This window comes from Lissotriton vulgaris, chromosome 1_1 (assembly GCF_964263255.1).
Source record: "Lissotriton vulgaris chromosome 1_1, aLisVul1.2, whole genome shotgun sequence".
Classification (NCBI taxonomy): domain Eukaryota; kingdom Metazoa; phylum Chordata; class Amphibia; order Caudata; family Salamandridae; genus Lissotriton; species Lissotriton vulgaris.
This window is the reverse complement of record NC_141685.1, coordinates 362,692,696-362,719,642: the sequence shown is the minus strand read 5'-3', so window position 1 is coordinate 362,719,642 and position 26,947 is coordinate 362,692,696. Positions and strand designations below refer to the sequence as shown.

At 48.3% G+C, this 26,947-nt stretch overlaps 1 protein-coding gene across 2 annotated transcripts in view; it reads left to right on the top strand.

Annotated features, from left to right (window-relative positions):
• The window catches only part of FAF1 (Fas associated factor 1), a 1,861,897-nt gene that overhangs the window by 1,054,827 nt on the left and 780,123 nt on the right, over positions 1 to 26,947 (top strand). For both annotated transcript variants that reach the window (XM_086952414.1, XM_086952412.1), the window contains exon 12: positions 1,447 to 1,528. In XM_086952414.1, coding sequence (XP_086808540.1) covers positions 1,447 to 1,528 — 82 coding nt within the window. The remainder of the gene's footprint in view (positions 1 to 1,446; positions 1,529 to 26,947) is intronic.

The following is a 26,947-nucleotide window of genomic DNA, read 5'->3' as shown; positions in this document are numbered from 1 at the left end:
CAGAGGCATATCCTACACATGAAAACTGAGCCACACTAGCCTTTTTAGACAATATCAGTCTCTTGGATATCTGTAAGGTTGTTACTTGGTCAACGCCACACTTGCCATTAGCAACACCAATATGTAGTCCTATTAGCGCGCCAACGAGCTCTAGTTTGCAAAGCGTTCTTAAGGACACTTTTTCCAATCATCTGCTAGCTAGCCACTGCTTTGGAGATGGACTGCTTTACAATGCAGGGCATATGCATCTACATCCACACATGCTCACATGCTACGAATGCAAACGGTTACTCTGTAACTGAATGTTCGTAGCATGTAGTGCTGTAGAGTCAGATGTGCCTGTCTTCCGCCCTTGAATCTAGTGACGATCACATGTTTTCAATGTCTTTACTCCAATCTGCCCCACTTCACTCTACCCCAGTCTGCCCCACTCTGCTCTACCTCCGTTATCACACTCAATTCCACTCAATCCAATCCACTTCAGTCTACCACATGCTACTCAAGTATTCCCCACTCCAGCCTAATCTAACCCACTTCACCCGAAACCAACCCACTCTGATCTACCCTAACCTATGCCAGCTCAAACTACCCTACTTCAGTCTACCCCATCCAAGCCTCCCCAGTCTACTTCACTCTACTCCAACCTACCCCACCATAACCCAATCTACCAGGCACCACTCTATCCAACTCCACTCCAATCTACCCCACTCCAAGCTTATCCCACTCCTATCTATCAGTTTGACTCAATCTACCCTACTCTACTCCAGTTTACCCCACTTCACTCCAATATACCCTACCATAATCCCCCCAATTTACCACACTATGTTTAAGAATGAAAGAATCAGAAAGTTATTTGTAGTGCACAACGCGACCCATATTCATCAAGGATACAAACATTTGCGCTGCATCATTAGAAAGGTATATAAAGAGTGTCCTTCTTGTTTTACCCATATTATAGGCAGTGAGTCGAATGCCCAGCCCTTTACTCTCAATTAATGATGGTGCTGAAGATATTGTATTACACATCTACCAGAATGTGAGACCTCAATAGTCGCTGAATATACCCTGTACAAATGCCAACATAACCTTTGTTTTAGCCTAAAGACTTGAATATATCTTCTAGTTTTTTCAAGTGGACTTGTTTTTTTTGTTCTATTATTTTTTGTGCACTTTGTTTTAAGAATCTGGCACTATATAGTGTAAACCTTAGACCCACCCCTTGTGATGCAGAATCATAGATAAGCTGAGCACATCATACCTTATTCAACCTCGCCATTACATTTTCATGCAACTATCCTTTCTTATATCTTATATTCAACATGATAAAATCAGTCTAGATTTAAGTGGCAAATGCATTTTGTGTGACTGAGATCCAAAATTCTAGGTTAAGTAATGGAAACGACCTTTGCAAGTATGGCTTTCTCATGGTCTGTTTTCTTTCGACAGATATGGTGAATGCCATCCCGTGTTCTTCATTGGAACGTTAGATGCTGCCTTACAGGAAGCCTTCTTTGGGAGAGCCAGAGATGTGAGTATCTTTCTGAGGTATCTCAACAAAGAAGTGCCAAAGGAACTTATTTAGCTGATATTCCCTTGGTACTTCTTTCTCAGTGCAAGCATTTGCTGTAATGTGCTGGTGAACACAGCATACTCATGCTGAAAGTCTTCCTTTCTCTTACTACTGAAATCATTAATTTGAAAAAATGTAAAATATGTAATCATTGTTTACTATATAACAACTGAGAAACCTTACTTAGTCTGGACTCCTTTTCTGCCATGCTCGTTTTACAGTGAAGTGCTTAAGGGGCAGGCAGAGCTGAAGTTGCTATACTTTAAGCATTGTACAACTAAACCTTGTGATTAGCGGATTGTAGTTCCTGTGGGCTGTAAACACATAGAATTTTTTGACGCTCCAATAAATGCAGTGACTATACATCCACATGCTTGCGTGTCTCATGGTAGCCGCTGACATGCTACTGTGTGCCATGAATACACTCGCTATATATTTGCTGGCGGTTCATTTGATTACTGTGGCTGAATAAATAAGTGAGTTGGATGTACAAGACAGTCTGTAGAACAACCTACCTTCAGGCGCTAGTTACCTTTTTAACGGGGAGGAGGATCAATTTCTTACAATTGGTAAGACAACCTGCAGCACCATTAGTGGACAATTAATAGATCTTTTGTGGACATAGGTCTCGAGGTGATAAGTTTTATAATGTGTGCTCTTCTTTGTAATGAATTTAATGGAAATAGAATAGCAAACAATCTATTTTAAAGTTTGCCAATTAATCGACAGCTAGACACAGATTTGGTGTAAAGCCTTTTCAGCTTTGTTCTGGCTCATGCCCCCTAGCACTAAACTGGCGTGGGACCTTCTAGCTGGCTTTGTAGCTGATCATATTAATAGTAGATACTTGTTAAATCAGTAGTTTTAATGGATACATCTTCCTGAAGATTCTTCATATTTATACTCCAGACAGCAGACTAGATCTGGAAACTTTTCCCCTAGCAGCAACTTTCCAGCCTCACCAAAAGACTCAATGCGGCATCCGCCACAATTCTCCCTCACCAGATGTGACATGCTGGTGTCTGTTCCTTTTTTTCCCATGCCTCATCAAAGCGGTTTCAGAGATTTTCCCAGTTCTTTGTCTAAATTACTCCGCTTTCAAGAGCAACTAGGTCATATATCTCCTGGTATTTCACGGATCTGAAAGAGACACGTTAGTGATAGATTCCTTACCTTAGAATATCCCCAGGCGTCAGACTGGATCCGGAAATTTTTGCGTAGCAATACCCCTGCGCGCTGGTAGGCGTCGTCTGCGGCTCCGCGTCCGTCGTCGGCGTCGTGAGCGCCGGGATGACGTCATCGGAGTATATAGACGGCGCCCATGCGCGCTGACGTCAGTTCTTCTTTTTTCCGCGCCAGCTAGCGCAGATCCGGAAGAAGCTCTACCCCCAGTCACTTTTTGACTGAAAACTTTTTCGATCTTTTTGATCCTCTCTTTAGTCGATCCTCGACTATCGGTGCCAGGGATGCCCGGGTTCAAGCCTTGCTCGAAGTGCGGCCGACTCATGTCGGTCACGGACCCCCATCGCCGGTGCCTGAAGTGCTTAGGCCTCGACCACGACGATCGGACCTGCTCCGACTGCCGGGCCCTGACGTCGAAGGCTAGGCGGGAGCGGTCCCGCAAGCGTCTCGAGCTGAGGCAGTCGGCCCCGCGCCGCTCCAGGTCCCGGTCCCGGTCCCACGGGAGGTCGAGGGATAGGTCGCGAGGTCGGAGTCATCGACGTTCCGGCAGTGGACACCGATCGTCTGGTTCCAAGTCCTCAGGTAAGAGGCATGAGAGGTCGGAGCGACACCATCGTTCCTCCGACCCGCCCCGTCGCTCGCACGATGCGACCGGGGACTCGGGCGACACCGCCCACGCGGCTCCGCGGGAGTCGCAAGCGTCGCCGCCTGCCCCACACCTTCGGGTCCCTGGGCACGGCGCGTCGCAGGAGGAGGTCGAGAGGTACCTCATGGCCATGAGGGCCCTCCCTCCTCAGTCGGTTCCCGTGGCGCCTTCGGGCCGATCGGCTCCGTCTGGAGGTCCTTCCGGGTCGGGCGCTTCGGCCCCGACGACGTCGGGTGCTTCGGGCCCGGCGCCGCTGGCGACTTCGGTCCCGGCGCCGCGCGACCTCGCTGGATCCGGCCCCGGATCCGGGACCCCGCCGGTCGACCTTACGACCTCGCCGGCGCCGTCCCTTCAGGTGTCGTCCCCGGCAGCCGATGTGGTTGCCGACCCCAATGCTTCCTACGGTCCTGCTCAGGAGTCGGAGGGGCGCCGCTGGGCGCCGATTCCGTCGGCCTTCGGAGAGTTCTATCTCCACGAGGAGGCCCTGGCTGTTAATCCTGGTCTTCAGGAGCCGGGTGACGAGGAGCAATGGGAGGGGTCCGAGGACCCTCTGGCACGTGATTGCCAGTCACATCAGGACTGGACATATGAGCTTGGGGAGGCCAGTGGTATTGACACCTCGCCAGACACTGGATTTACGTCGCCCCCGACTGTGGCTTCGGAGGCGGGTTCTGCTTACAGTGTAGTGTTGACGAAGGCAGCTAAGGCCTTAAACCTTCAGCTCCCCGTCACGGCCGTGAGGACTAATCTCCTCACTGAGGTCCTCAAACAGCAGTCCGGCTCCGCGGAGCCCCTCCTGCCATTCAACGAGGCCTTGTGTGACGTTCTTCTGGGCACTTGGTCCAAGCCCGCCACAGGCCCCCCTGTGGACAGGAACGTGGCCAGACGCTACCGCCCGGCACCGGGCGACCCTTGCTTTTTGTCCACCCACCCCACCCCCGAGAGTCTGGTCATCCAGGCCTCCAACTCCCAGACCGCATTCCCGTCGGCCCCGCCCGACAGGGAATCCAAGAGATATGAGCAGTTCGGGAAGAAGGTCTTCTCGTCTGTGAGCCTAGGGCTACGGTCAGTAAACACCAACTGTCTCTTGGGCCGCTACACCCACACTCTGTGGGACACGGTGGCGGAGGTGCTGCCACAATGCCCTGAGGAGGTCAGGGCTAGACTCAGCCAAACCCTTGCGGACGGCCGAGATGCAGCACGTTTTTCTATCCGGTGTGGGCTGGATACCACGGACTCACTGGGCAGGGCGATGGCAACGACGGTGGCGGTTCGACGCCACGCCTGGTTGAGGTCCGCCAACTTCTCGGCCGATGTCCAGGCCACCCTCCTGGACATGCCGTTTGATGGCCGTCGCCTCTTCGGCGACAAGGCAGACCATGCGCTGGAGCGTTTCAAGGACTCCAGGGCCACGGCCAAGTCCTTGGGCCTTACGGCTCCACGCCAGCAATCGGGTGCCTTTCGCTCCTTTCGTGGCCACGGAAGGGGCGCCCCACCACGTACCGTCAGCCACGCGCCGCAGAATGTACAGCAACGCGGTGGCGGACGTGGGAACCGCCGTGGCGGTGGTCGGGGACAGCGGCGAGCCCAGTCCACACCTCCCTCAGCAGCCCCTGCCTCAAAACCTTCCTAGTCCGAGTTTTCAGGCCCATGTGACGCCTGTGGGAGGCAGGGTTCGCCATCACCTCTCCCACTGGCATACAGTCACTTCGGACAGGTGGGTGCTGCAAATTGTCCGAAGGGGTTTCTCCCTCCCCTTCGAGTCTTCCCCTCCATCCATGCCACCTCTATGCCACCGTGTGTCGGGGGATCACTTGCGACTTCTGCAAGAGGAAGTTTCGGCCCTCTTGGCCAAGAGGGCCATCGAGCGCGTTCCTGGGCCAGAAGTAGGACGTGGCTGTTACTCCCACTACTTTCTGGTACCCAAGAAGGGCAAAGGGGGCCTACGCCCTATCTTGGATCTGCGGAACGTCAACGGCTTCCTCCGTACGGAGAAGTTCAAGATGCTCACTTTGGCTCAGGTCCTGGCTGCCCTGGACCCAGGAGACTGGATGGTAGCGTTGGACTTGCAGGACGCCTATTTCCACATCCCCGTCCTGCCGGCCCACCCGCGTTACCTGCGGTTCACGGTAGGCCACGAGCACTTTCAGTTTACCGTGCTCCCCTTCGGCCTTACCAGCGCCCCACGGGTGTTCACGAAGGTGATGGCGGTGGTCGCAGCCCATCTGCGCAGGCAAGGGGTGTCAGTCTTCCCCTACCTCGACGACTGGTTGTTGAAGGCGGGCTCGCCCCAGACAGTCGTCAGCCACCTCCAGACTACGGCCGACCTCCTGCACTTGCTGGGGTTCTCCATCAATGTGCCGAAGTCACACCTGTGTCCCTCTCAAAAGCTCCTCTTCATCGGAGCGGTTCTCGACTCTGCGCAGTTTCGGGTTTACCCACCCGAACAGCGGGTTCGGGATATTCAGGCTCTGATTCCTGTCTTCAGGCCGTTATCCCGGGTCTCGGTCAGGTTGACGCTGCGGCTTCTGGGGCTGATGGCCTCCTGCATCCTTCTGGTGCGTCACGCCAGGTGGCGGATGCGGGCTCTGCAGTGGGACCTGAAGTTTCAGTGGGCCCAGCATCAGGGCAACCTGTCCGATCATGTCCTGATCTCGGAGGGCACTGCGAAGCAACTGCAGTGGTGGCTCACGGACCGCGACTGGGTCAGTGGCAGACCCCTCTCCCTACCCCAGCCGGAGCACGTAGTTGTGACGGACGCGTCCCTCCAAGGCTGGGGAGGCCACATGGGAGAGGCGGAGATCAGAGGCCTCTGGTCTCCGGCGGAGTCCCGGCTCCATATCAACCTTCTGGAGCTGCGGGCGATTCGTCTAGCACTGAAGGCATTCCTCCCCTCTGTCCGAGGGAGCGTAGTGCAAGTGTTCACCGACAACACCACCGCCATGTGGTACTGCAACAAACAGGGCGGTGTGGGGTCGTGGACCCTTTGCCAGGAGGCTCTGCGCCTCTGGCAGTGGCTGGAACATCAGGGCGTGACCCTGGTGGTTCAACACCTGGCAGGCTCTCTGAATGCCAGGGCGGACGAACTCAGCCGCCGGTGCATGATGGATCACGAATGGCGTCTGAACTCGGATGTGGCGCGAGGTCTCTTTCGACAGTGGGGAGAGCCTTGGTTAGATCTATTCGCCACAGAAGAGAACGCGCAATGTCAGCAGTTCTGCGCGTTGGAGTTTCCAAGGCGGCACTCGCTCGGAGACGCTTTTCGTCGCGAGTGGAGCTGCGGTCTGTTGTACGCCTTTCCGCCTATACCACTTCTGCCCAGAGTGCTGAAGAAGATCAGGCGCGACCGGGCCCAGGTCGTCCTTGTGGCTCCGGACTGGGCACGAAGGTACTGGTATCCCGAGCTACTCAGCATGTCAGTCGATCCCCCGATTCGTCTGCCTCTTCGGGAGGACCTTCTGTCGCAGCAGCAGGGGACGGTCCTGCACCCGAACCTGTCCAGTCTCCACCTACAAGCTTGGAGATTGAGCGGCGGCAGTTGAGGCCATTTGACTTGCCTCCCGAAGTCTGTGATATCATTCTGGCAGCCAGGCGTCCCTCCACAAAGTCGGTATACGCCTGCCGGTGGAACAGATTTGTGGCATGGTGCACAGCAAAGGCTGTGGATCCTCTCTCTGCACCCCTTTCGGAAGTGCTGCTCTTTCTTCTTTCCCTTGCCCAGCAGGGCTCTGCTCTGGGCACTCTTAAAGGGTACCTTTCTGCTCTATCAGCCTTCTTGAGGCTACCAGATCAGCCTTCTTTATTCAAGTCCCCTATTGTAAGCAGATTTCTGAAGGGCATCACGCACATGTTCCCTCCTGTTCCCTTCGTGATGCCCCAGTGGGACTTGAATCTTGTTCTCACCTATCTGATGTGTGCTCCCTTTGAGCCACTTCATAACTGTCCTCTTCGTCTCCTTACTCTAAAGACGGCATTCCTGGTTGCCATCACCTCTGCCAGGAGAGTGAGTGAGCTCCAGGCTCTTTCTTCTTCTCCACCTTTCCTGTCTGTTCATCCTGACAAGGTGGTGTTACGTACACGACCTTCCTTTCTGCCCAAGGTTGTCACGGCCTTCCACATCGGGCAGTCCATCACCTTGCCCACCTTCTTTCCGCCTCCGCATCCCTCGAAAGAGGAGGAGAGGCTCCACCGTCTGGATCCAAAACGTGCGCTCTCCTACTACCTAGACCGCACTCGCCAATTCCGGGTGGATGACCAACTCTTCGTTGGTTACGTGGGCGCGAAGAAGGGAAAGGCTGTACACAAGAGGACCATCTCCAGGTGGATCATCTTGTGCATCCAAGCATGCTACTCCATGGCGAGGAAGGAGCCCCCGGCTGGATTGCGGGCTCACTCCACTCGGGCCACGGCAACGACAACTGCCCTGGGCCGCGGTGTCCCCCTGCAGGACATCTGTCAGGCAGCCACGTGGGCCTCGCTGCACACGTTTGCAAGACACTACTGCCTGGACAGTCAAGTCCGGAGGGATGGCTTCTTTGGCCGTTCCGTCCTCCAGGACTTTCTGGTGTGATATTGGTTCGCAGACCCACCACCGGGGTTGGTATTGCTGGGGTATCTATTCTAAGGTAAGGAATCTATCACTAACGTGTCTCTTTCAGATGCACAAGTTACTACTTGTGTAACGATATATCTGTAAGAGACATTAGTTAGTGATAGATTCCTTACCGCCCTCCCATCCTCCCCGTTCTGCGAACCGATATTTAGGGTTAAGGTCATTCCCTTTCAGGGCCCTAGTTTCATGGCACCAGTGTTAGTTCTATCATGGCTCTGCGTATCTGGCGCGGAAAAGCTGTGTTATCAGAACTGACGTCAGCGCGCATGGGCGCCGTCTATATACTCCGATGACGTCATCCCGGCGCTCACGACGCCGACGACGGACGCGGAGCCGCAGACGACGCCTACCAGCGCGCAGGGGTATTGCTACGCAAAAATTTCCGGATCCAGTCTGACGCCTGGGGATATTCTAAGGTAAGGAATCTATCACTAACTAATGTCTCTTACAGATATATCGTTACACAAGTAGTAACTTGTGCTTTAAGCCCTGTAGTAGACGCCATAAGATGTTCTTGCTGAACCCATATGACATCTGCATGTGAAACCTGAATCTGCTAAGTTGCTATGTGCCTCACCATTTTGTGACTGCAGCGTCCATTTCACCTCTGTTTCACTGACCACGTACATGTCGACCTGCACCTCGAACTGACCTTTTAACCGCACCCATGCTAAAATGTGCCAGGAATGTTGAGATGGCGGATGAACAAGAGGCAGGTGATATGCCTAAGGCTTAGACTGCCCCATTCCTGCATCAAGCTCCGTGACAAAGGGCAGGTGATCTGTATCTCCATCTCCGCAGGCTATATGGACTTTCTGCGTTCCTTCTCTTGCGAGGGAAGTGTCCACATCCTATAAAGGATGCTGCGTGCTCCTTGCAAGTCGAACTGTCTCCCTTTACCTACCTCCAGTGGGTCACGGACACTATTCCATCTCTAGAGATTCCTGTGTGAGATTCAATAAACATGTGTTTCTTCACTCCCAGTGGTGTGGTCTCCCATTTTTTAACGTACTTTGAGGAAGCTGTGGACTTGGGTGTTCCCTGCACCACTGGTTGGTCTTCCTTTAAGACCCACTGGTTCTTCAGTTGGCGCATCAACACGGGGCTCCATCAGAGACTCGGTGGTCTCAGCTTGACGACCCGGAGAGGAGGGGGAGATCGGTAACTGAGGAGTGCACCTGCGGAAAGCAGGTGCACTCCTCAGCCAACGTCGCCTGTATCTCCGCAGCCAACGTCGCCTGTATCTCCTTCCCTCGACGGTGTCTTCGACTACAGAGGCCCCGCTCCTGACTGGAATCCCTCTCTGGTCCGTCTAGTCTGTCTGGAAAATAAGGAGGAGAACCACCTGGGAGCGGAGAAACACATCGGGTATTCTGGTAGGGTCGCTTCAAGCGACATAAAAAGAATTCTTATACCGATTTGGTTATGTATGCATCTGTCTGTTTTTCTGTTTTAGTTAATAGTTTCTGATTCGATCTTTGCAAAGACCGAAGGACAGGTAATGTGTTCCTGATTGGAAACTGTCTGGTTTCTGAGAGAAATATTATTTAAGTACTGTAAACATGCCTGTTGTTAGTAAATTATGTAAACTCTGTTGTTGTTGCTCGAACAGTCAGGATATATTAGAAGAACGTCAGTCAGCCCCTCCAGAGGGGACCAATAAACAAAGAAATGTACATCAAATATGGTATTTCCTGTATAATTTCTACTAAATTGTGGCGGAAATACACTAAAAAGAATGATGAATTACAATGGCCCGAATTTGGTTCTTTTGAGGTACCTAAACTTACATATTTGGAAGAGCAGTTGCATAAACGGAAGGTGCGAACAAGTATGTTTGATTCCTTTGCTCTATGGCGGATAGAAATTAATGAAAGAAAGAGAAGAGCTCAAGCTAGAGAAAATAAGACACTCAGAAAACTTGCTCAGCAAGAATGCGCAGCCCTTAGAGGACGAGAGATAGAAAGAAATATAAAGAGAGGCGTCCGAGAAGCCAGGTTGAACGTCACAAGAAAATATTCTTTATTACCATCCAAACTTGACAAAGATGATGCCATGCTATTGTCTAGGCCCCCTGCTTACCACGAGATGCAACAACTGACGCAGTCCGCCCCGGTACCTGTCACAGATGCCCCCGGGCTCAACGCTCAACCCCCGCCCATTTTGATAGCAATACCGGAGGACGAAATCAACCCCCTCCTCCTGTTGTAGTTCCACGACCAGTACGATAAGGGGGTAGGGTAAGGAGTAGGATTGGTAAGGAGGGTAGCGATTCAGACACCAATTATGATTCTGATCAAAGCGAGTATAGGAGGTCACAGGCCCCCAAGACTCAGTGAGGCAGAGAAAAGAAAGTTAGATCATACAGCTTATCAGTTGATTGCTGACTGCGCTGCCCCCTCTGATATCCATGCTGCGGCTAAAGATCAGATGCATTCGCCTACACACAGCTACCTTTTAGAGTGGATGACCTACCTCCTCATGGTTAAGAGAGAAGGGACAGGTTCAGAAGCACCACCTGTCTTTCGAAAACTGTATAAGAGTGTAAATAGGGGAGAGTCAACGCAGGCTGATAGGGATAATTTATTATCGATGATTAAGGCTGAGCTGGTTAACAACAGTCAGGCAGAAAGAGGGAAACAGATGCCAGTTAAAGAAGCTGCCCCCATCTATGTCCCTCCATGGGGTGATGGGTCAGTCCTCAATAACCCGAACTCTTGTTCCAGATTGATGTTTAATTTCGTGTACACTCCCTGGACAAAGGCTGAAATGTTGCAGTTACGTAAAGATATACCAGACATCAGAAAAAAATCCTACTGGGTTCTACTAGAATGTCCAGCAGATACTAAACACTTATACCTTAACTTTAATGGATGTTACTCAGTTCTTCAGCTTAATATTACCAGCCGAGCACTGGAAACCACTCAGACATGTTGACGACCAGCCAGCCTTCCATGGTACATGGGAAGACCTGGAGAAAAGGGATAGGGACAGAAAACCTGGAGAAAAACCCCATGACTATATCCTAGCACTGCCTCAAAGACTGTTAGCTAAACTAAAAACTTTGGCCCCAGAGAAAAAGATAGACTGGACCATTCTCACTGCTTGCAAACAGAACCCTGAGGAGTCAGTCTCTGATTATTTTACGAGACAAGGAAAAGCATACACCGACTTCAGTGGTCAGGATGTGGCCACTGAAACTGGCCACCACTTACTCATCCAAACTTTTGTTAAAGGCCTCTTACCAGCAGTGGGGAACAGACTTATGGCCAGTGAAAGTAGCTAGCCAGCGGCAATAACAGCGACAATACTGACTATGGCACAATACTATGAGAGCCAATACAAAAACGCTGAAGAAGAAAAGAAAATCAAGAAAAAGAAGCTGAAGGAGCAAGTATTGCTTAGTCAGTTAGACACCCGCATCCACCCCTGTGGTCAAAACAATGCCCGTCTGTAAACTGTCAGGTTTTCCCAGCAACCCCAGAGCCCACCAGCACCAAACCGGCAACTCTAACACCGGGGCCCCAACCCTCTGATATTTGCGCTTACTGTAAAAAACCAGGACATTGGAAGAAATATTGTACAATAGTAGCAGCCAACATTACTGCTGGGAAAACTCAACCACAACAGTTCAACACCCCTTCCCGACCCCAATATCAATACAGAGGCAACAGGTTTGATAATTCAGAATGTCAGGCTACCCTTCAGGATTATGCAGAGGACGATCTCGAGATAAAACAACTGTATTGGTCAGCCTAGGGAGATCAAGGATGGGGGAAGGAACCAGTGGAGGTACCTGTAGATCAACAGGGACCCTATGTTACAGCATCGGTGGCCGACACTAAAGGATGTTTCCTTGTGGATACAGGAGCATTCCGCAGCACCTTGACCACCCCACTGATTCCGAGGGCTCCTCCATCCGGCAAACTAATTACATCGACTGGTTTCGATGGTAAGCCCTCTGTGAACCCCCTCTCCAAACCTACGCCATTCTCTATCAACGGTGCTGACACTTCTGCAACGGTCTTGCAATCACCAGACTGTCCTGAGAATCTCACGGTATTAGATCTGTTAAAACATTACTGTGCCACTATCAGATGTTCCCCCGATAATGTTAGTCATTCTGTATGACAATGTTTCCCTGTGCCAACTGTCTGTACAGCTACTTCAACTTCCTGACATTCAGGAAGATTTAGCTACCATCCCAACCACCCTATGGGCCACTTCTGATACTAATGTTGGTACTATCCAGATGCCACCAGTTCACATTACTGTCAGGGAAGGTGCACCCTTGCCTAGACTACCTCAGTATAAAATATCTAAAGAGGGAGAGCTCGCACTAAAACAAATTGTGACAGACCTCATTTGGGCTGGTGTGGTGGAATAGGTCCATTCCAACGTCTGCAACAGCCCTATTTTGCCGGTATTAAAACAATCCGCTACACACCAAAAGGTGTACAGATTTGTGATTGACTTGCGGGCCTTTAATAAGATTGTAGTACCACAATTTCCGGTAGTTTCTGACATAACTACTATCCTCTCCATGATTCCACTTACAGCTAAAGCCTTCACGGTCATAGATTTGAAGAACGCATTCTTTTCCATCCCCATTCATGAAGACTCACGTTTTCTTTTTGGCTTCACCCTAATGAACAGATCGTATAGATTCTGTCGCGCCGCTCAGGGCTATACAGAAAGTCCGAAGTATTGAAAAAACAACTTAACCAGATCCATCTCCCAGAGGGAGTGGCTCTTATTCAATATGTAGATGACATTTTGTTAGCAGCATATACTACCCATTTGGCCCGCTAGGCATCATTAATGACCCTAAAATTCCTTGCTGAACATGGCCACAAAGTATCCAAAGACAAATTGCAGTATTGTAGAAAACAGGTGACTTATTTAGGTCACCTGTTGTCTAAGGAGGGACACACTCTTACATAAGACAGGAATCCGACTATTTTGAACTTCCCTACTCCAACCACCCAAAGACATGTGAGAGCACTAATAGGTCTCACCTCCTTCTATAGACAGTGGGACCCAAATGTTTCACTCGTTATCAAGCCACTTATTTCCCTGATGACTAAAGATGTTTCTGATCCTATTCCCTGGTCATCACAGCATGCGGAAGCATTCATGACCCTACGACAGGCTCTGTGTTCAGCCCCAGTCTTAGGTACACCTGATTATCAAAAGCCATTTTTTCTCTTTTTACTCGAATGGTCAAGTTGTGCCCTCTCAATTCTCTGTCAAATGCATGGTACACACAAATGACCCTGTGCCTATTTTTCTGCCATTTTAGATCCAGTCACCCGAGCTTTGCCTACCTGCCTGCGCGCTGTAGCAGAGGCTGCTGTGGCAGTGCACCAGACAGAGGGTATAGTTCTAGGGTCCCCATTAACAGTTCTGGTACCACATGCTGTTGACATTCTGTTGAATAAAACCAAAACCCTAACACCTTGCTAGTGCCCGACTGTATGGATACGAACTCACCCAGTTAAATGCACACATAACTATTCAACGCTGTAACACTCTGAATCCTGCTACACTTTTACCCCTACCTGACACTGACCCCCTCACTCAGCCACCTCATCATGATTGCGTAATCCTGAACAGAAGCAAAAACCAAGGGAAGGGTGGACCTTAAAGACACAGCCTTACCAGATGCAGAAGGCCACCTGTGGGTAGACTGTTCTTGCCTGAAACTCCCGAATGGCACCACATCTGCAGCCTATTCTGTTACAATGGCGCTTACAGTAGTTGAGACTGCCCGAATATTACAGAAATCATCCCAAGCTGCAGAGATCACAGCACTTACACGCGCTTGCATCCTCGGTACAGGCATGACTGTAAACATCTACACCGACAGCCAGTATGCCTTCGGGGTAGTACATAATTTTGCACTACTGTGGAAAGAAAGGGGGACGCCTATACAACATAGTGAATTGGTTAATGCCCTTTTGGAAGCCATCACTCTCCCTGCTAGGTTGTATTTGATCAAATGCTTGGCACACAAGAAAGTTACTGACGAAGTAGGACAGGGGAACGCACTGGCCGATAGCACGGCCAGAAACACAGCATTAGGAATAATACCTGCGCCAATGTAAGTCCTAAAATCCCAGGCTGAGAAATGGCATGATGCCAGACAAAGGATTATTAACATACAAGAATCAGCTGCCATGGAAGAAAAAGAACACTGGAAAACTGATGGTCCGAGCCTCCGTCACCGAAAAATCTCTGGGCCCTGGCCACTATATCAGACCCGGAGACTTAGTTTTGGTGAAGAACTTTGCACGCACTCAGTCTCTGCAGCCTCGCTGGAAGGGTCCCTTGCAAGTATTGCTGGTGACCAGAATGGCCTAGCTAGTAGAGGGAAAGAAATCCTGGGTTCATGCTTCCCACTGCCGAAAGGTGGATCCCATAACTGAAGACAACTTGAAAGTACACAAAGAAGTTCTGACCCACAACAGACCAATAGATTGTGACTCAGATCCTGATCCTGAACCTGAACTAGAACTTTGTGACGAGGGAACAGACGGATACTACCTCCGATCCAAGGCTAAGCTGAAGAACCAGCCCAGCTCCAAGGGCCGTTAGTACTCCATTGTCCGTTGCTGCAGGGCGGTAGTAAAATCTGGCCGAGGGTCCTAGTAGTGGTTTACCAGGACAGATATTGGCCAGTGAAGCAACCAACAACTATTAGCAGCTATTAGGGACATTGCAGTACTCTTGGGACACTTTAAGAGTTATTATGGCTGGAGGTTATGATAATGTGGGACCAATCTCCCCAAAACCCGGATATGTCACGATCCGTCCTATTCATGAGTACCAAAGACTACGCACCCCCTTGAACAATGATTACCATCAAGGGCCATCATCCAGGTCTGCCAATTTTCCCCCGATGAAGAAAACAGTCAACGACACGGGAACGGTATGGATCCAGAGGCCACAAGCAGCCGTGGTACTACCGCCACGATGAAGAAAGCTAGAATGAGAGTTTACAGTACCAGGACAATAGTACTGTTTATCCAGACCACGTTTGCTGTTCTGTTCAGTGTAGTGTTCTGGATTATTGAAGAAACCGCTCCAGCCCATCACACGGTTTTGCCTCACACCCCACAACCATCTGAAATCCCTGAACACTCGCATGTTCCATGGCCTGATTCTCACTTCAACAGACATTCCGAATTCAGTAATAATACTTTAATCCAAATGCTGCAGCAGTTTAATCAAGTTGCGTGTGCAACTGACTGTTATGTTTGTGGACTTCTACCCCATGCAACTCAACGCACTGTACAGTTCTTAGTGTTCCCTGCCTCGTCTGCTTATACTTGCACTCTGATGTATAACCTGACAAACGTCTTTCCCTCACGTGACGACGCTGGCAACCCGACCACATTCCAGCCATTTCTTTGGACATTCCATGCACACAACTATACCCTCTGTAACGTCTCTGACTCAGCACCAATGCGTACCATCATGTCCACCCCTATGCGAGGTACATGAGGTTACACTTTTGTTACCATTCGAGCTAAAACAGTTGCCATTTCTGTAACACCATGACCTGGTACTTTATGTTTACAAGATCGAGGAAAAATACCGGTAGGAGTCGGTGTTTGCAACACTACTATGACTTAAGACAATTTCACCCCATATTTCCACCTTCCTACAGGATTGCATTTTGTGTGTGGAAACGTGGTTACCTCCCGACAGGAGTGGTACATGCTACATTGCTTTCCTCCTACCACCCGCTTTCAACAGAGACAATATGTACCACCGCCAAAGAAGACAATTGCCAGATGTGGACCAGACAGACACCACAAGTCAACAATTCTATGATGCTATGAAAGGACTGTTGCTGTACTGGGGTCCTATGTCCAACAGCCTCCAAATCAGAAGACTAACCAGAGTCCTTGAAGCAACAATTAATGTGACTGCAGGAATACTAACCAACTACTCTGCCGAACTTGATGCCGCCCGCATGGTTGCCCTCCAAAATCGTATGGTGCTGGACGTCATCTTAGCGGATAGGGGAGGAGCCTGCTGCATCATCGGCGCAAGCTGCTGTGTGTATATTCCTGATTCGTCACCATCATTATATGATGCTATCTCCAAGCGTCCCCGAATTGCTTCCGAAATCCATCAAGAAACTGGAACTCCTTGGTCTTGGAGCTCTGGACTCTGGCAACTGCTCGTCTCCTGGGGTTGGAAAATAATAACAATATTACTGATTCCGCTAGCTCTCCTGTTCTTCTGCTGTCTGTGCATCCACTGCGGCCCCACACTCTGTTCTTTCTGTGCTATCGGATGTACACCACCTATCACGCCGCCTCAACGCATCAAAGATAGTCAAATACTGTATCAACAAGCTGTAGATGAACTTATGCGGATCGATATTGACTGAGGTGTTGCCCATGCAAAAGGAGGGACTGTGTAACCTGAATCTGCTAAGTTGCCATGTGCCCCACCATTTTGAGACTACAGCGTCCATTTCACCTCTGTTTCACTGACCACGTACATGTCGACTTGGACCTCGAGCTGACCTTTTTACCGCACCCATGCTAAAATGTGGCAGGAATGTTGAGATGGCAGATGAACTCGCCCGCGGGTTTCATTCCTGTTTCAACTACTCGGCAAGAGGCAGGTGATATGCCTAAGGCTTAGACTGCCCCATTCCTGCATCAAGCTTCGTGACAAAGGGCAGGTGATCTGTATCTCCATCTCCGCAGGCTATATGGACTTTCTGCGTTCCTTCTCTTGCGAGGGGAGTGTCCACATCCTATAAAGGATGCTGCGTGCTCCTTGCAAGTCGAACTGTCTCCCTTTACCTACCTCCAGTGGGTCACGGACACTATTCCATCTCTAGAGATTCCTGTGTGAGATTAATAAACCTGTGTTTCTTCACTCCCAGTGGTGTGGTCTCCCATTTTTGAACATACATGGAGGAAGCTGTTTGATTTGATTTGATTGATTTGATTTTGTGATTTGTAGAGCGCTCGAATGCCCGAGGGCAACTTGGCGCTGTAAAAGATAAAAACTGCCTGACTGTGGAAACAGTGCACCTCCGGACTAAGAGGAGAACAGCCAGGTTTTCAAGTTCTTGCGAAACGTCCTTAGAGAGGGGCTGTTTTTCAGTTCGACTGGAAGCTTGTTCCATATTTTTGCTGTGTTGCCTATGAAGCTTCTCCCCCCACCCAAGCTGTTTGAATCTGGGGGTCACAAGGAGATTAGCACTACTAGATCTTAAAGTCCTGGTTGGTTCATAGGGTTTTAGGCTTCTTTTTAAGAAACACGAGCCTGAACCGTGCAATGATTTGTACGCTAGGCTGGCTGATTTAAACTGGATTCTTTTACCTACAGCGAGCCAGTGTAGGCCTCTCATTTTTTGAGCTACAGGTTCGAACTTGGGAATATTCAGAACCAACCTGGCTGCCGCGTTCTGGAGATGCTGAAGTTTTTGTAACAGCTGATTTTGTGTCCCTACATAAAGAGCATTTCCATAATCTATTTAGATAGAGCTAACAAGGTAACCAGGGTTTTGGCGGTGTCAGGTGGGATGTATGGCAGCAGTTTCCTAATGAGTTTCAGCATATACCATACCGATGAGGAGAGATTATTTGTTTGTGCCTCAAAGGTTAGTTTGAAGTCAAATATGACCCCTAGGTTCCTTACTTTGTCCACCGGCGTTGGACATCTGCCGAGGCTGTCTGGCCACCAGAGGTTGAACCAGATGTCCGGGTTGGCCCCCAGTACCATAACCTCCGATTTGTCACCATTTAGTTTTAAACAGTTGTCCTGCATCCAGATGCTGACCTGGTCCCTACAGAGTCTAAATCTGTCCACGGTCTGCCGCTGTGTTATTTGAGATAGCCACCACAATTTGGGTGTCGTCCGCGTAAGATAGTGGGATGAACCCGCAGTTCCTGATAATGTTGGCTAGAGGGGCGGCATAAAGATTAAAAAGGGACGGGCTCAACGACGAGACCTGGGGAACCCCCCATGGCATATCGAAGGCCCTTGATGCGAATTCCCCAAGCTCAACTGAGAAGGTTCTGTTTTCTAGGAAGGAGGCCAGCAAATTGGTAGCAGAAGTATGATTCCCTATATCATTTAGCCTGCTTATGAGGATATCATGGTTAACCGTGTCGAAGGCCACCGACAAATCTAACAAAATGAGGGCGGCCTTCCCTCCTGCGTCCAGAATACTCCTGAGTTCTTCTGCTGCCATCACCAAGGCAGTCTCGGTCCCATGTTCCTCCCGGAACCCATATTGGGAGTCTTCTAGGGCATGCGTGTTCCTGACAAATCCTGCCAATTGAGAGTTCATTAGTTTCTCCAGGATTTTTGCCTGAAAAGGAATTCTTGAAATTGGCCGGAAATTGGCTGGGATTGAGGGGTCCAAGCTAGGTTTCTTAAGTAATGGAAGTACTGAGGCTGCCTTCCATGCTTTAGGAAAACAGCTGGATTGAATTATGTTGCTAAAAAGTAGCTGGAGTTGGGAGCTGAGCAGAACTGGGAACATGTGAAGGAACTTGGGTGGGCACGGGACCATAGGACCTCCGGATTTGGTGGACAGGACCAGCTGTCTGATTTATTCGACCGAGGGAACGGAAAACTTGAATTTGGGTATGGGGTCTGAGGTGCTGTTCTGCAAGAGGTGATCAGGTTGACTAGTTCTCCCTGCATGTGGAACGATGTGCCTCTGAGGGAAAGAACCATTTATAAGTCGCACCTTGTCCGTGAAGAACTGTCCTAATTTGTTGCATAGTTCAGTGCTACCATCGACCTGTTTGGTCGCAGGCTTTGTAAGTTTTTTAACCTTGTTAAACAGTTCTTTATTCGAGTTTTTGGCCTCGTTAATTTTTTTTTTACAAAGAATGCAGATTTTCCTTCGATAATCAGTTTTTTATAAGTGGCAAGGGTTTTACAATAAACAACTTTCTCCTTTGTCCCGTAGTTGGCCCTCCATCTCCTTTCTGCCCTCCTGCAAGTCTGATTCTGCAGTCTAAGTTTCTCTGAGAACCAAGGTTCAGAGTGTTTACTCCTTTTCTGTTTTTTGGTTTTGATGGGGGCGACTGCAAGCACTGTGGCTTTAATCCAGTTCTCTACTTGGTGTGAGGCTATATCACAGTCCTTGTCTAATTCTAAAGAGGAAGAACACAGCCGAGCGTGTAGTTCCGCAATATCGATCTTTTCCCAGTCCTGGTATGGACGATCCCCCTCCCTCTGTGCCCTAACCTGTTTTGTTAGGTTCAGATTTAAGGAAAAATGAATTACTTTATGATCGGACCAGGGGACAGCCAGCACTTCCCCAATTCTGATGTTAGGATTCCAGGTGAATATTCCGTCCAGGGTGTGCCCAGCGGAATGAGTTCCCTGGTTTACTAATTGGGACATGCCACAGCTGGTCATGGTCTCTAGTAAGGAACTCATACTGCTATCATCAACTTTTTCCAAGTGGATATTGAAATCCCCCAAGATCGTAAAATCTGTCATGGATAAGCTCAACGCTAGAGTGGACCCCAATAGTTGCGTCAAGGGGACATTTGCCTTAGGACGCCTGAACAGTAAAAGGCCAGAGAATGTATAATTGTCATTGATGCGAATTTTGAAAGGAAGCGTTTCACACTCGGTGGACTTCAGACTCTCAAGACCCTGCACATGGAGTGAATCCTTGCTAATGATGGCTAGGCCTCCTCCCCTCCTTCCGATTCTATCGGTGCGCAGGAGTGAGTATCCCGTCGGCACTGCAAAAGCAAGTTCAATGTCCGACGATTAATTACAAACAGCAGCTCCAAGTTGTAGGAGTCAATCATGTTTGCCACTTCTATACTATGTTTCACCAGGGATCTCGCATTCACTAGGGCGGCCTTAATTTGTTTATTCACTGGCTGACCCAGTAGCTGGCAGCGAGGTGCTGCCAGCCTACAACGCGCGTAGGAGAACTCAAGATGACAGCTGGTACAATATTTGATTTCATCCCTCGGATTGAGGGGTGCACAGGAGAGTTTTGGCCTCAATTGAGAGCTTTTAAAGACCGTCCTAGGCCCATTATCCAGATCCAGATTTTGAGCAGGACTTCTAGCCCTAGGCCCGTGTCAGGCGTGGACGGGCGCAGACGGGCTTGCCTTTGGCGCGCCTTTGGCGCGTCCGCTGTGCGTACAAATCATTATCCGTTTAAATGGACCCAGGGCTTCGACGACTATCCCGCTCACCCCCGTACTGCACTCTCAAGCCGGAAGTGCTGTTCTGGCTACCTGCACCTTCCGCCCGCTCCGTACAATCGGCACTTGCCGTGACGGACCGGGGAGCTTTGGCGGGTAGTTGCAAAGGCAGGTAAGGAACAAGTATTTACAGTATTAAGTCACCGTAACATAAATTACACAGTATTAAAATCACTGTAACAACACTTTAATAGTTTTAAAATCACCATTAAAAAGCGTCTGCAAAGTCTAAAATCTCTGTGCAGTTGCTAAAAAAAAACGAAGGGAAATTGTATTTTAGAAAGCGCGAGTTGCCAGCACCACTAAGTACAGCGGCAGTCTCAGACTTGGGTGTTCCCTGCACCTCTGGGTGGTCTTCCTTTAAGACCCCTGGTTCTTCAGCATGTGGTGTCTTGTTATCAAGACCGGAATCCTTGGACTGCAATTCCTGTTTCTTCATGCATGGGAAGACCATAAAATCGCAGGAGGCCAATCTGTATTGAGCCATGGCCCCCAGGGATACGCCAAGTATCAGCACCATTTAGTGGCATTGGGAGGCCCAGATACTTAGGGGACAGGCTGCGGATACCAGCAGTGCGTCCAGATGTTCCTCCTGGACCCTATAGAAAGACACTTCCACCAATAGACTTGCCTCGCAGCCCACCTGCTTTGTTGTACCAACTCTGGTTGCCACTGTAGGCATGTCATTCCACTGCCTAGGATAACTGATCCAACTTTCCTGAGACACCTTTCAGTTGCTACATAGGCACCCTGGCCCTTTTCACATAGCTGCCCATTGCAGGTCTGACTCCACTTCGACAACTGGGATGTGGGCAGTTCCCGGCTACTGGCACTTCGGTGGGACAATCTGCAGGACCGCGGTGCTGGTGGACTACTAGTGGCCCAGACTGCAGTGACCCTGGGCACGCCTCTGGTTGGCGCTGGTTGTTCTGGTGCCTAGCGCCCTTAAGATGGCCCAGCGTTCTTTGACAAAGCCTGCATCGGCCGTGGTGCAACCATATGAGGAACGGTTGGGGATCTGGCCATCCACCTCTGATATGTCACTAGGTCCCAAGCTTAACACTGGCCTACAGACTGTGGAGAAAATCTGAGCAACCCTTTAGCTGACACACACGCCGCTCGAAAGCAGAATCGACAAAGTGACAGCAGCCTTCTCTCTACTACATGCAGACAATCACAAACTTGCAGATAAGATGCACAGCGCCGAACGTATACTGGCCGAACTTCATCCGACAGCCAGTGAAAACACAACTCTTATACCGTCTCTGGTGGATCAAGTGCATGTCATGGAATGCAGAGCGAGCGCCACTCTGGAAGAAATAATATACGAGTGGTAGGTCTTCTACAAAAGGTTGAGGGCCAAGATGCACTGGCCTATGCCGAGAACTGGATCCGTACCCTACTACCTAATGCCCTGCTCTTACCCTTCTTCTTGATTGAACGTGCTCACCGAGTACCCACACGTAGGCCTGCGCCCAGCGCCAATCCCAGGCCTTTTCTGTTCAGCCTACTGAACGAATGGGATCGTAAGATCTTATGTGAGGAAATTAAAGTGAACAATGCCGCTGTCTTGCTCTTTCCCAACTATACCATGGCGGTGCAAAGGCAAGGTAGCTCCTTTCAGGCAGTTAAGCCACGTCTCTGAAAGCTGGACATATGCTACTTGCGCCTGTTTCTTGTTAGACTTCGCGCTGTAGTCAATGATTGACTACATTTCAACCACTTAATTGTATGTCAATTTGCTCTTGTTGCATGATGCATGTACAGCCCGTATACAAATGGCGCATGAGGGCTTGGCCAAAGGTGTACGGGCAAAGAACCGGGTGCATGAAATGAAATGAAATGAAAAGGAGACTTGTAAAGCGCAAAACATTCACCCTAAGGTATCGTGGCACTAGCTCAGCACGAGACCAATAAAAACAATAGAGACACTTCACAGATTGAACAGCCACGTTTCTAAAGCCTTCCTGAATGGTAACAGTTTCTTTACTTTCTTAATCTGCATCGGCAGTGTATTCGTGAGCCGGGTCGTGCTGACCAAAAAGCTCCTTCGACCCCACGCACACTGGTAAACCTGGGAACTATCAGGTTGTGAGAATGTGCTGAGCGGAGCTGGTGGACAGGGCATAAAGCAGCATTGTGAGTTGCCTTAAATGCAATGCAGAGCGACTTAAATTCTATCCGCCTTTACACTGGCAACCAGTGCAGCTTTTGAGTGCTTGGAGACCGATGAATATTTAGGTATGTTTAGCAACTGACGCGCTGCGGCCTTTTGCACAGTCTGCAGCTTGTTGAGGCATTTTTTGTGGAGGTTCATAAAGAGCCCTTTGCTATAGTCCACTCTGGACAGAACAAGGGCAGACACCCCCAATTTCCTCAAGTCAGCTGGAATGAATGGGAGAATCCTTCTTCGTATTTTCAGAGTATGGAAGGAGACGAAATTGACCTGATTGACATGACCTTTAAAAGACAGCATAGAGTCAAATGTCACCCCCAAGTTTAATTTTATTAACAAAAGAATGGAACCTGGCCCTGGGTTTCATCTTTTCTTCTTCAGTCACTTGTTGCTTGACTGGTCTTTATTCAAGGTCCAGGCCATGGAGGGAAAATATGGGTCTCTTTTTTTGCAGCCTCCATACTCGTATACAAATTCGTGAGGTGAGCATGGCAGTTATTATAAGTGATTTCACTCATATTCCTTACTTACTGGTAGAACAAACACATTTGCCTGGACAATATTTACAAGACTTCAAAGGAAATGTGCTGCCACAAGGTTGGAGGTGTATTGGCCTGCTACCGTCAGCTCGTGGGTCCCTTGCTCTCCATGCCACTAGAAGCAAGCTATCCTGGCTGATCAGGGGGTCAAACCCCAAAACCGATTCTAGGATGCTTGTTTCCAGTTCAGGGAGGACTTGGCCTGGCACTTCAGGCTGAATTGTTCACATTGGGCACAGGGTCAAGACTGATTTGCTTATGGCTGGGTTCAAACTGGAATGGCATAGGGAGCAAAAAATGATGGATTTAGGCCCAGATCTCTGTACTGGGGTGAATTTATGACATGTTCTGCATTTTGTCCATCAATTGTTTTTTTTTTCATTTGATAACGTCAGCAGGCCACTGGTCCCTAAAACTGTGTGGTTTGTAGGTGCCATTTCATATCAAAGTATTGAGTGCCCACCTGCTAGTTACTCCTTTTTGTATTGGGTGGGCAGGTTTGGGGGGATCAGGATACATTACTCTTGCTAGCGCACCCCTCCCAGTAAACACAGGTCCCATTCTCCAGCAAAAATGTACTTTTAGTAAATTTAGTTTTGGACTGCTAATCAGCCCTTTGTAGATCCCTAAAACCCCCCAGGTGGTTGGATGCTAACAAACAGCTGTATTCTCATCAAAGACAAGTGGAGTAATGTATGTATCATAGTGTAACATGTCACATCTAGATATATTTGATAACATCCCCTTGTAAATGTGGCACACCTGATGGATTTCCCCAAATAAAAGTGATCCATTTGTCATGAGTCATGTTTCACTCTGAACTTTGGCCATGAAGCCTGTGTTTCACAGTGGGCATTGTGTATAATGGCTCTTTGTTCTTTAAGTATTAGGGGAGTGGGTATGGCATTATGTTTGCCGCTAATGTGGCACAATTGTTTTGAAGGCTGTGCTATGCAAGAAAGGAGCAATGGGAGTCTTATGCACAGTGATGCAGCTTTTGTGTATAATTTATGCCCCTGAAAGGTGCTAGTTGGGATCCATAGCAGCCTGTGACACAATCACTGGGATAGATTGTGCCCTCAGTATGTATGCATGTATATGGTATTTCTATAGCCAAAAGGCAGCAGTGCGCTGTACGTGGTCAAAGATGAGCATAAAGTCAATGACTAATAGGAGAGAACGCGGAGTTATGGACACTTGACGCATTGTAATGTAGTGTTCTTTAAAAGAGATATTGTTTTTCGCAAAGCTAGGTGGCTAGCATTAAACATGTTGACTGTTCAGCTACCTATTTCTCTTGTAAAAGACAATGTCCTTTAGACGTATATAGCCTGAAGATGTATTGTTCCTAAATTTCTGATGAAATGTCCCCTTTTTGTTGTTTGCATAAATGCAAGTTTTCAATCAGTAAGCATGCAAATATACCCTTCAGGAATTTATATGAATGCATTGGCAGTAAAATGTGATGCGTGGGTTTATCTGCCGCCGCCTTGCCGTATAAGGAATCCAATACATTTAAATATCACCCTAAATTTAAAATATATTCCTTTCACCTAAATATCAGACGGCTAATTTCCAATGTGGGTGGCACTTGAGGAAGCAGATGAGCTTCAAGCAGTGGCATTCTTCACTTGAAGTGAGAAATTGATTTCCAAGAGTAAATAAAAACAAGATTGAAGGTTTAAATCCGCTGCGAGGCTTTTTGAACTTCTATACTCATTAAATGTTTATTGGAGTGTTGGGATTAGGGGGATTTGGGGAGCTTCATCCTTTGGTATATAGTTAATCACAAAGTAAAACACTACATTTTATAAAGTGTTTCTCACGATGCCACACTCAATCCATCTTAATGAAAACCACTTCAGACTGATTACATTTCCAAGCACTTTGCAGCCTGTGCCTGATATGTCTCGTTCCTTTCTTCCGGAGTCCTCGGATATTCTGCGGCACAGTGGGCTATTCGTTGTTTCAGCAAAGCTATACAAATAATCATTTCTTTATTGCGTCTTGGACTGTGTCTGTGATGAAGTTTCAGGATGAGCCTCGAAGTTTAGAGCACGTACAAATATACCTCACTAGGAAATTGAAGGACTTTTTGCTGATTATTTTCACTCATTTTTGTTTTCAAGAGAAAGTTAATTGTGTAGCATGACCGCCTGTCATTGATTTTCAGTTTTTTGATTCATCTAGCGATCAGTTATCTGCCCCTTAGACGGAAAATGCCCCCTTAGTAGGTTTCTTATCAGAAACAACTTATTTATTCACTTATCTTTTATAGAATCAAACACTTTCCGGGAGGATTCATAAACCTCGTAGTAGGACGTGAAAAACGATATACATTTTTAAACCAGCATTTTCAATGCAATAGGAATATGTGTGAGCGTTTAAGCTATTGGCATTGTAAATGACAATGTCTTCAATTTGTGTTTTTAAAAGCAACACATGTATAAAAGTCATTGTTATTTTTAATGCCAAGAACTCAGACGCTCACAAATGTGAGACCACTTTAAAAGTGGCCACGCCCCTTTTCTCAGACGCTGCTCGCCTATTCAGGTTACAGTGAGCAGTGTCTAAACAAAAGGCCGCGGCCAGCATTAAAGCGAAAGTGTGTATGGCACTTTCACCCAAAGTGATTTTCTTTAATTATTATTAAAGTTCGGTTGGGCGGCTGCTGAAGTGAAAGCAGACCACGCTGTAATTGGAATAAATACATTAATATTAAAATAAAAGTGAGTGGGTGCTACAATGTCGTGGGTGGAATAGTGTAAGAGCATTAAAGAAAATAGTGCTTACCGACTTATAAAGCAGACCGTGTAACAATAGTAAAAGGTCCAGTCATTATGGGAGGTAACAAACGCAGACATGGCGGTACCAAGGAGGGACTGACAAGCCTATTCACAAATGAAAAGCAATTGTTTACCAAGGACAGTAACAGGAGCCAATTAAAAAGATGGGCGGAGCTTGTATGCCATACCGCAATACAGCATGCCGCAGAGCAAAGCATGCACTGCCCAGGCTCGACCTAAAAAAAGGCGTTGTCATGTGAAAGATCATATCAATGATGAACAAATAATTTACGTTTTTCAAAAGGTGTGTTTGGTTTGAAGTCAGAGGAAGCTACAGATCCTGGAAGAAGCACTTGAGGATGCATCATTACTAATGTTGGAGGAAGGATCATTTGATGAAGTAGTCTAATCGACCCCTGCTCCTCACTTAATGGCCTAAAGTTTAGAATGAAAAGTAGCAGATTTCCGTTCCACTAGAAGCCCAGTTCTTTGGGGGATATTTTGAACATCTTTGGAACAATGGAAAACCTCACAGCAATCCAGAGGCAATTGCACAATACTATATTTCTGTACTTCACTGTAGCATTGAGGCAGGTAAGGTAATTGGTGCTGCTTAGAGGGCTTTTCCGTATGTGATCGCTTTTGTATGAGAAATGAGAAAGTTAGCATCCATATAAGGCAAACCCAAAGAACATCTGAAGATGATAGTACCTCACTTAAGTGTGACGTAGATATTGAGGGAACATGCACAATAATAATGGTATTCTGTTCTGGGACCCAAATGACAATACTGGTGCATTAAACACAGAATGTTGAGGAAAGCAGGTTTTAGCAGTCAGCAGGCATTCATTTTCAGTAAATGCCAATTTAAACTTGTTTGGCTTCAGGTTCACTTGATTATTTTACATAGATATAGGACCTGAAATTTGCCATGTGCTCCCATTTTAACATCATTTCTAAGTTAGCCCAGTGCAGCTGGTTTCCAGTGAAACCTAACGGGAGTTTGATGCTTCCAACCAGTGTACACATAGTTGTTTGTTTCATACACCTAATGTGAGGTATATAAGGGCTTTTTCCTATCTCGTATCTCTGATGTTTTCAGTGTTTATGGTAAACTGCACATTAATGAGCCCTTTTCTGTCAGACACTAGAATCTGTCTCATCAGAAAGATGGTGATATTTCAGTTGAATGCTGTGTGTTTAATGTCTAAA